At 56.3% G+C, this 10,756-nt stretch overlaps 1 protein-coding gene across 1 annotated transcript in view; it reads left to right on the forward strand.

Moving 5' to 3' along the window:
• The window catches only part of LOC140396077 (serine protease 33-like), a 165,512-nt gene extending 155,452 nt beyond the window's left edge, over nucleotides 1–10,060 (forward strand). The window contains exons 5-6 of the mRNA XM_072484179.1: nucleotides 7,060–7,223; nucleotides 8,628–10,060. Of these exons, the coding sequence (XP_072340280.1) occupies nucleotides 7,060–7,223; nucleotides 8,628–8,927 (464 nt within the window). The 3' untranslated portion in view covers nucleotides 8,928–10,060. The remainder of the gene's footprint in view (nucleotides 1–7,059; nucleotides 7,224–8,627) is intronic.
• The last annotated feature ends 696 nt before the right edge of the window (nucleotides 10,061–10,756 follow it).

Genomic DNA, 10,756 nt, shown 5'->3' on the forward strand with positions numbered 1-10,756 from the left:
TCTCTCCCTCGCGCGCTCTCTCTCCCTCGCGCGCTCTCTCTCCCTCGCGCGCTCTCTCTCCCTCGCGCGCTCTCTCTCCCTCGCGCGCTCTCTCTCCCTCGCGCGCTCTCTCTCCCTCGCGCGCTCTCTCTCCCTCGCGCTCTCTCTCTCTCCCTCACGCTCTCTCTCCCTCACGCTCTCTCTCCCTCACGCTCTCTCTCTCCCTCACGCTCTCTCTCTCCCTCACGCGCTCTCTCTCCCGCGCTCTCTCTCCCGCGCTCTCTCTCCCGCGCTCTCTCTCCCGCGCTCTCTCTCCCGCGCTCTCTCTCCCGCGCTCTCTCTCCCGCGCTCTCTCTCCCGCGCTCTCTCTCCCGCGCTCTCTCTCCCGCGCTCTCTCTCCCGCGCTCTCTCTCCCGCGCTCTCTCTCCCGCGCTCTCTCTCCCGCGCTCTCTCTCCCGCGCTCTCTCTCCCGCGCTCTCTCTCCCGCGCTCTCTCTCTCTTGCGCCCTCTCTCTCGCGCTCTCTCGCGCCCTCTCTCTCTCTCGCACACGCTCTCTCGCGCTCTCTCTCTGTCGCGCTATCTCTCGCGCTCTCGCTCTCTCTCGTGCTCTCTCCCACGCTCTCTCTCCCGCGCTCTCTCTCCCGCGCTCTCTCTCCCGCGCTCTCTCTCCCGCGCTCTCTCTCCCGCGCTCTCTCTCCCGCGCTCTCTCTCCCGCGCTCTCTCTCCCGCGCTCTCTCTCCCGCGCTCTCTCTCCCGCGCTCTCTCTCCCGCGCTCTCTCTCTCTTGCGCCCTCTCTCTCGCGCTCTCTCGCGCCCTCTCTCTCTCGCACTCGCTCTCTCGCGCTCTCTCTCTGTCGCGCTATCTCTCGCGCTCTCGCTCTCTCTCGTGCTCTCTCCCACGCTCTCTCTCCCGCGCTCTCTCTCCCGCGCTCTATCTCCCGCGCTCTCTCTCCCGCGCTCTCTCTCCCGCGCTCTCTCTCCCGCGCTCTCTCTCCCGCGCTCTCTCTCCCGCGCTCTCTCTCCCGCGCTCTCTCTCCCGCGCTCTCTCTCCCGCGCTCCCTCTCCCGCGCTCCCTCTCCCGCGCTCTCTCTCTCGCGCGCTCTCTCTCTCTCCGCGCTCTCTCTCTCTCTCGCTCTCTCTCTCTCTCTCTCTCTCTCTCCCGCGCTCTCTCTCTCGCGCGCGCTCTCTCTCGCAAACATATGGACATGGTTCGCCGGGCTCCCTGAGCACCTTCCACATCTATCCTCTACCCCAAAGAACCTACTCAACCTCGCCCCCGTCAAGTGCGCTCTGTGGACCACCTTAAATTGTATCAGACTGAGCCTGGCACACGAGGAGGAGGTATTAACCCTACCCAGGGCATCCGCCCATAGCCCCTCCTCAATCTCCTCCCCCAGCTCCTCCTCCCATTTACCTTTCAACTCTTCTACCAGCGCTTCCCCCTCTTCTTTCATCTCTTGGTATATTTCCGACACCTTGCCCTCCCCGACCCATGCCCCCGAGATCACCCTATCTTGAACTTCTTGTGCCGGGAGCAACGGAAATTCACTCACCTGTCACCTCACAAAAGCCCTCACCTGCATATATCTAAAGGCATTTCCCGGGGGTAACTCAAACTTCTCCTCCAGTGCCCCTAGCCTCGCAAATGTCCCGTCAATGAACAGGTCCCCCATTCTTCTTATCCCCGCCCGATGCCAGCCTTGGAACCCCCCGTCCATCTTCCCCGGGACAAACGGGTGGTTACCCCTGATCGGGGACCACACCGATGCTCCCATTGCACCCCTGTGTCTTCTCCACTGGCCCCAGATCCTTAGTGTTGCCACCACCACCGGGCTTGTGGTGTATTTTGTCGGCGAGAGCGGCAGCGGTGCCATTACCAACGCCCCCAGGCTCGTTCCTTTACAGGACGCCATCTCCATCCTCTTCCATGCCGCCCCCTCTCCTTCCATGACCCACTTGCAGATCATCGCCACGTTTGCTGCCCAGTAGTAACTCTCTAGGTTTGGCAAAGCCAACCCTCCTAGGTCCCTGTTGCGTTCCAAGAACCCTCTCCTAACCCTCGGGGTCTCATTTGCCCACACATACCCCATAATACTCCTACCTACTCTCTTGAAAAAGCCCTTGGTGATCACGATGGGGAGGCACTGAAACACGAACAAAAACCTCGGAAGGACCACCATTTTGACCGACTGCACCCTACCCGCCAACGAGAGGGGGAGCATGTCCCATCTTTAAAAATCCTTCTCCATTTGCTCCACCGCCCTCGTCAAATTCAGTTTATGTAGGGCCCCCCAACGTCTGGCTATCTGGATCCCCAGATACCGAAAACTCCTCTCCGCCCTCCTCAACGGTAGGTCTCCTATCCCTCTTTCTTGGTCCCCTGCCTGTAATACAAAAAGCTCACTCTTCTCTACATTAAGCTTGTAGCCCGAGAACTCTCCAAACTCCTTCAGAGTCTGCATGACCTCCACCGTCCCCTCCATTGGGTCCGCCACATATAGCAGCAGGTCATCTGCATATAGCGATACCCGATGCTCCTCTCCCCCGCGGACTATCCCCCTCCATTTCTGAGACTCCCTAAGTGATATGGCCAAGGGTTCGATCGCCAATGCAAACAACAGGGGGGACAGGGGGCACCCCTGTCTCGTCCCTCGGTACAACCGAAAGTACTCCGACCTCCGCCGGTTCGTCACTACGCTCGCCACCGGGGCGCTGTAAAGGAGCTTAACCCATCTAATAAACCCTCCCCCGAACCCAAACCTGCGCAATACCTCCCAGAGGTACTCCCACTCTACTCGGTCAAAGGCTTTTTCCGTGTCCATAGCTGCCACTATCTCCGCCTCTCCCTCCTCCGATGTCATCGTTATCACGTTTAAGAGCCGCCGCACATTGATATTTAACTGCCTGCCCTTTACGAATCCCGTTTGGTCCTCGTGAATCACCCCCGGGACACAGTCCTCAATCCTAGTGGCCAGTACCTTCGCCAATAGCTTAGCATCCACATTGAGGAGCGAAATCGGCCTGTACGATCCACATTGCAGTGGATCCTTGTCTCGCTTTAGAATCAAGGAGGTTGTTGCCTCCGACATTGTCTGGGGCAGGGTTCCCTATTCTCTTGCCTCGTTGAAGGTCCTCACTAGCAGCGGGGCCAGCAGGTCCACATATTTTCTGTAGAATTTCACCGGGAACCCGTCGGGCCCCGGGGCCTTCCCCGCCTGCATGCTCCCCAAACCCTTACTCAACTCCTCCAACCCAATTGGTGCTCCCAAACCAACCGCCTCCTGCTCCTCCACCCTCGGGAACCCCAGCTGGTCCAGGAATTGTCTCATCCCCCCTTCCCCCCCTGGGGGCTGGGATCTGTACAGCTCTTCATAGAAGTCCTTGAATACCTTATTTATTTTCGTTGCACTTCGAACCGTGGCTCCCCTTCCATCTTTGATTCCACCTATTTCCCTCGCTGCCACCCTCTTACAGAGCTGGTGCGCCAGCATCCGACTAGCCTTTTCCCCGTACTCGTAAGTCGCCCTTGCGCCTTCCTCCACTGTGCCTCCGCCTTGCCCATGGTCAGCAGGTCAAACTCCGCCTGGAGCCGTCGCCTTTCCCCAAGTAATCTTTCCTCCGGGGCCTCTGCGTATCTCCTGTCCACTCGCAAGATCTCCCCCATTAACCTCTCCCTTTCTATTCCCTCTATCTTCCCCCTATGAGCCCTGATGGAGATCAGCTCTCCCCTGATCACCGCCTTCAATGCCTCCCATACCACCCCCTCTCGCACCTCCCCGTTGTCGTTGGCCTCCAGGTACCTTTCAATACACCCCCTCACCTTCCCACACACCACCTCATCGGCCAGCAGTCCCACATCCAGCCGCCAGAGGGCGTTGGTCCCTCTCCTCTCCCAGCTCCAGTTCCACCCAGTGCGGGGCATGGTCCGAAACGGCTATGGCCGAATACTCCGTCCCCTCCACTCTCGGGATGAGCGCCCTGCCCAGAACAAATAAATTTATCCGGGAGTAAGCCTTATGCACGTGGGAGAAAAAAGAAAATTCCCTGGCCTGCGGTCTTGCAAACCTCCATGGGTCCACTCCCCCCATCTGATCCATAAACCCCCTAAGTACCTTGGCCGCCGCCGGCCTCCTTCCCGTCCTTGATCTGGAGCGGTCCAGTGCTGGGTCCAGCACCGTATTGAAGTCCCCTCCCATTATCAGTCCTCCTACCTCCAGGTCCGGAATGCGTCCCAACGTGCGCTTCATGAATCCAGCATCATCCCAGTTTGGGGCGTATACATTTACCAACACCACCCACGTCCCTTGCAACCTACCACTCACCATCACATATCTCCCTCCATCTACCACTCACCATCACATATCTCCCTCCATTATCCGCTACGATAGTCTTGGCCTCAAATGACACATGCTTTCCCACCAAAATTGCCACCCCTCTATTTTCTGCGTCCAATCCCGAGTGAAATACCTGTCCTACCCATCCCTTTCTTAACCTGACCTGGTCCGCCACCTTCAGGTGTGTCTCTTGGAGCATTGCCACGTCTGCCTTCAGTCCCTTCAGGTGCGCAAACACTCGAGCCCGCTTCACCGGCCCATTCAGGCCCCTCACGTTATCAGCCGGATTGGAGGGACTCTCACCCCCCCCGCCCCCCCCCGCTAGATCCCCGTCTAGCTCTTTTGCTCCCCCCATATCCCTCCCGTAAGTCAGCTGACACCTGCTGACCCCGGCTTCCCCCGCCATCCCTTTAACCCCCCCGTGTGGGAATCTCCCAATCAATGTACATTCCTTTGTTCCCCTTCCCGCCTTTTTTGCCGCGCGCGGGAAAGAACCCCGCGCTTCCCAAAGCCTGCCCCGCCCCCCCATGGCGCAGCTCCTGTCATGGCCTTGTCCCTCTCCCCCAGCCCATATAGCATTTCCTGCGCGTGGTTGACCCCCTATATACAACAACATCATACTTCAACCCACAAACACCCCCCTCCCACACAAACCCTCAATTAGAGTCCAATTTTTCAGCTAGCATAAAGGTCCACGCCTCTTTGGGCGTTTCGAAGTAGTGGTGTTGGCCATTATGTGTAACCCACAGTCGCGCTGGCTGCAACATTCCAAATTTCACTCCTTTCCGATGCAGCACCGCTTTGGCCCGGTTGAAACCCACTCTCCGCTTAGCGACCTCCGCGCTCCAGTCCGGGTATATTCTGATCTCCGCATTGTCCCACTTGCTGCTCCGTTCCTTCTTGGCCCATTTCAGGACCCTCTCTCTGTCCGTAAACCGGTGAAATCTCACCACCATCGCCCTTGGCGGCTCTTTTGCCTTGGGCTTCCTCGCTAGCACTCGGTGCGCCCCATCCAGCTCCAGCAATCCCGGGGGGGTCCTCCGCACCCATCAGCGTCCCAATCATTGTGCCCACATATGCCGTGGCATCGGCCCCCTCCATTCCTTCTGGGAGACCCAGGATCCTCAAGTTGTTTCTCCTTGATCTGTTCTCCAGGTCTTCGAGTCTTCCCCCCCACGTCTTGTGCAGCGCCTCGTGCCGCTCCACTCTCTCCGCCAGGCCCATGAGCTCGTCGTCGTTCTCACTCACTTTTTCCTGGATCTCCTGGATCTTCACCTCTTGGGCTTTCTGGGTTGCTCCAAGTCTTTCAACCATTGCCAGTATAGGCGCCACCATCTCCTTACGCAGCTCCTCGAAGCAGCACTTGATGAACTCTTTCATCTCCTCTCTGTCTGTGGGTGCCGCCATTTTGTTTTTTCCTTCTTTTTCTTCTTTCTTCTCCCGCTGCTCCAGGGCCGCTTTTTTCGCCATTTCGCTGCGGGTCCGATCCATGCAGGTCTTTAGGGGACTTTCTCCTTCCTTCCCCACGGGTTGGTTTTTTTTTTTAAAAAGCCGTTGGGGCTCCGTTAGCGGGCCCAAAAGTCCGTTTGCGCGGGAGCTGCCGAATCGCGCGGCTTAGCTCCGCATCGCCGCAACCCGGAAGTCCGTCTCTCACTCTCTGTCTCGCTCACTCTCTGTCTCTCACTCTCTGCCTCTGTCTCTCACTCTCTGTCTCGCTCACTCTCTGTCTCGCTCACTCTCTGTCTCGCTCACTCTCTGTCTCGCTCACTCTCTGTCTCGCTCACTCTCTGTCTCGCTCACTCTCTGTCTCGCTCACTCTCTGTCTCGCTCACTCTCTGTCTCGCTCACTCTCTGTCTCGCTCACTCTCTGTCTCGCTCACTCTCTGTCTCTCTCACTCTCTGTCTCGCTCACTCTCTTTCTCTCACTCTCTGTCTCTCACTCTCTGTCTCGCTCACTCTCTGTCTCTCACTCTCTGTCTCGCTCACTCTCTGTCTCGCTCACTCTCTGTCTCGCTCACTCTCTGTCTCGCTCACTCTCTGTCTCGCTCACTCTCTGTCTCGCTCACTCTCTGTCTCGCTCACTCTCTGTCTCGCTCACTCTCTGTCTCGCTCACTCTCTGTCTCGCTCACTCTCTGTCTCGCTCACTCTCTGTCTCGCTCACTCTCTGTCTCGCTCACTCTCTGTCTCGCTCACTCTCTGTCTCGCTCACTCTCTGTCTCGCTCACTCTCTGTCTCGCTCACTCTCTGTCTCTCTCACTCTCTGTCTCGCTCGCTCTCTGTCTCGCTCGCTCTCTGTCTCGCTCGCTCTCTGTCTCGCTCGCTCTCTGTCTCGCTCGCTCTCTGTCTCGCTCGCTCTCTGTCTCGCTCGCTCTCTGTCTCGCTCGCTCTCTGTCTCGCTCACTCTCTGTCTCGCTCACTCTCTGCCTCTGTCTCTCACTCTCTGCCTCTGTCTCTCACTCTCTGTCTCTGTCTCTCACTCTCTGTCTCTGTCTCTCACTCTCTGTCTCGCTCACTCTCTGTCTCGCTCACTCTCTGCCTCTGTCTCTCACTCTCTGCCTCTGTCTCTCACTCTCTGCCTCTGTCTCTCACTCTCTGTCTCTGTCTCTCACTCTCTGTCTCTGTCTCTCACTCTCTGTCTCTGTCTCTCACTCTCTGTCTCTGTCTCTCACTCTCTGTCTCTGTCTCTCACTCTCACTCTCTGTTTAATAATGTATTAACAGTAACCACATCTACCCTTCTGACACAGTCAGCCTCCAAAGCCCTGGAACACTGCAGGAGGTAGAGGTGAATCTGATTGGCCGAGGGACTTGCAGCAGTTTGATGCAGATCGGGGCATCCTCGTCCGTAACGACCATCACCAACAAGATGCTGTGTGCCGGTGTTCCTGGAGGGAAGAAAGATGCCTGTCAGGTAAGGAGAGGCAGGGAGAGAGTGGATGTCTCAAAAGATAAAATGCAAGAGGTTCCCCGAGGGAGCTTTATTCAGTATCTAACCCCGTGCAGAGCTTTACTCTGTATCTAACCCCGTGCTGTACCTGTCCTGGGAGTGTTTGATGGGGACAGTGTCGAGGGAGCTTTACTCTGTATCTAACCCCGTGCTGTACCTGTCCTGGGAGTGTTTGATGGGGACAGTGTAGAGGGAGCTTTACTCTGTATCTAACCCCGTGCTGTACCTGTCCTGGGAGTGTTTGATGGGGACAGTGTAGAGGGAGCTTTACTCTGTATCTAACCCCGTGCTGTAACTGTCTTGGGAGTGTTTGATGGGGACAGTGTAGAGGGAGCTTTACTCTGTATCTAACCCCGTGCTGTACCTGTCCTGGGAGTGTTTGATGGGGACAGTGTCGAGGGAGCTTTCCTCTGTATCTAACCCCGTGCTGTAACTGTCCTGGGAGGGTTTGATGGGGACAGTGTAGAGGGAGCTTAACTCTGTATCTAGCGCCGTGCTGTACCTGTTCTGGGAGTGTTTGATGGGGACAGTGTAGAGTGAGATTCACTCTGTATCTAACCCCGTGCAGTACCTGTCCTGGGAGTGATTGATGGGGACAGTGTAGAGGTAGCTTTACTCTGTATCTAACCCCGTGCTGTACCTGTCCTGGGTGTGTTTGATGGGGACAGTGTAGAGGGAGCTTTACTCTGTATCTAACCCCGTGCTGTACCTGTCCTGGGTGTGTTTGATGGGGACAGTGTCGAGGGAGCTTTACTCTGCATCTAACCCCGTGCTGTACCTGTCCTGGGTGTGTTTGATGGGGACAGTGCAGAGGGAGCTTTACTCTGTATCTAACGCCGTGCTGTACCTGTTCTGGGAGTGTTTGTTGGGGACAGTGTAGTGGGAGCTTTACTCTGTATCTAACCCCAGGCTGTACCTGTCCTGGGAGTGTTTGATGGGGATAGTGTAGAGGGAGCTTTACTCTGTAACCAATGCTGTACCTGTCCTGGGAGTGTTTAATGCGGACAGTGTAGAGGGAGCTTTACTCTGTATCTAACCCCGTGCTGTACCTGTCCTGGAGTGTTTGATGGTGTCAGTGTCGGGGGAGCTTTACTCTGTATCTAACCCCGTGCTGTACCTGTCCTGGGAGTGTTTGATGGGGACAGTGTAGATTGAGCTTTACTCTGTATCTAACCCGCTGCTGTACCTGTCCTGGGAGTGTTTGATGGGGACAGTGTAGAGGGAGCTTTACTCTGTATCTAACCCGCTGCTGTACCTGTCCTGGAGTGTTTGATGGGGACAGTGTCGAGGGAGCTTTACTCTGTGTCGAAGGGAGTGTGCTAGTGGAGTGTTTCTGGACTCAGTCGCTGTTCTCTGTTTGTCCCACAGGGCGATTCGGGTGGACCACTCGTTTACTTCGACAATGGTGCCTGGATGCAAGTTGGCATCGTGAGCTTTGGCGAGGGCTGTGGCCGTGCCAATCGCCCCGGCATTTACACGGACGTGGCCGCCTTCCAGAGCTGGATCACTAGAAGAGTCAGTGGGCTCCAGCTTGTTTCTCCGGCAGTGCCAGCCTTGCCCTCGCCAGAGGGTTGCCGGAGCGGCGCAACCGTTTCCATGGGTGTCCTTTGCCATACTCTGGGCAGCCTGTTCTCTCTGCTGCTCTGCATTCTGATTCTGACTGACTGATCGCTGGGGTGAGGGTGTGGGGGGGGGAGCGCAAGGGGGATTGATCTGGTGGTGGGTTTGGGTGGCATGCGATGGTGGCTCCCTCTGGGATGCAAAGAGTGGTGCTCAAGCAACGGGGGTCGTCGGCGTCTGGGCTGGAAGGGCATGAGGATGGTGGCCTACCTCAAATTGTGGACAAGCCTCTCCTGGCCTGGCGTCTCCTGGCCGAGTGCTGGTTGGAAAAACAAAATCGATACACGGCGCGATGCAGGAATTGACACCGCGGAACCTTGTGCTGTCCAGAGCCAGAATATCTGAAGGCTCCTCGAGTGTGGTGTCGCTGAGAAGGAGCAGCTACTGATGTTTCCTGGGACCTGTTCCCTGACCACCGGACAGAGGTGGATATAAAAGGAGGGGCACAGCCACACGGGAGGCCATTCGGCCACTCAAACCTGTTCTACCATTCAAAACAATAATGCCAAACAACCCTCTTCAACTCCGCACTCACCCGCCCTCTTTCCCCCACCTCCATACCCTCTCAGTGCCTACCCTGTCCAATCCCTTCAGAATTGTGAAAACTTTAATAAAATCACGTCTCATTCTTCTGAGCTCCAGAGAATATGGAATTCACTCGTCCTCTCGTCATAGGACCAGGCCCCTCCTCATCCCTGGGAGCAGTTGAAGTCTCTTTGTCGCCTCCTCGCAGCTTACATTCCAGCCTAGCTCTAAACATACAAGCAAACCTGGACTCAATGACCGTCTGATTGATGAGTAAGAGACAGGCTCGAGGGGCTGAATGGGCCCTTGGTTACTGTCCCTCCCCGACTCTACCCAGGCATAATGCATTGTCCTGTCCCAATTTACTGTGGCGAACCTCTACCTGTGAGAAAGATACAGCACAGAAGTGGACCATTCTGCCCTTCACTGCTCTGCTGGCCCTCTGGGAGAACAACCTAATTGATCCCTCTCTCCCATCCTCACCCGTGCTCCCATCCCCCACCCCCATTTCCCTGTGCATTTTCCCCATGAATTCTTTCTCCAATTCTTTTATTGTGGGATGTTAATATCAAATGTGACTATGATTTAAATCCAGAAAATATCTATTATCCAGAAGAAATTATTATTGATTATTTTGATTAAACTTTTTTTTTAAATCTGCGCATTCCGATGTCTCCCTCCTGCACCGCGTGATCTTTCTTTCCCCCCCCTCTCTCTCTGTTGCGATGGAGTCATGCCGGCAGTGGGCAGCCAGCCCAGGCACAGGAGGATCCCACAACATGATGGTGGCTGGGTGACAACTGGGTTCTTTCCCGTCCCTTCATGGGAGGTGGGGCATCGCTGGCAGGGTCCAGCGGTTTCCTTTGCCATCCCTAATTACCCGTTTGAGAAGGTGGTGGGTGAGCCGCCATCTTGAGCCGCTGCAGCCCCATGTGTTGTAGGTACACCCGCCGTGCTGTTAGGGAGGAAGTTGTAGGATTTTGACCCAGCGACAGTGATGGAACGGCTGATAGATTTCCAAGTCAGGAAGGAGCGTATGGGGTTTGTAGGGGAACAAAGAACAGTACAGCACAGGAACAGGCCCTTCGCCCTCCAAACCTGTACCGGTCATGATACCACCCTTGGCCAAAACCCTCAGCGTTTCCCAGTGCCGTCTCCCTCTATACCCATCCTATCCATGTATTTAACACATGGGGAACTAGCAGGCGGTGGGTGTTTCCCATGTGTCTACTGCACCTGTCCCTCTGGATGGTAGAGGTGGCGGATTTGGACGGTGCTGTCGAAGGAGCCTCGGTGAGTTCCTGCCGATCCTGCACACTCACTCTGTGACCTGTCCTACCCTGTTTGGAAAA

This window comes from Scyliorhinus torazame, chromosome 19, assembly GCF_047496885.1.
Source record: "Scyliorhinus torazame isolate Kashiwa2021f chromosome 19, sScyTor2.1, whole genome shotgun sequence".
Lineage (NCBI taxonomy): Eukaryota > Metazoa > Chordata > Chondrichthyes > Carcharhiniformes > Scyliorhinidae > Scyliorhinus > Scyliorhinus torazame.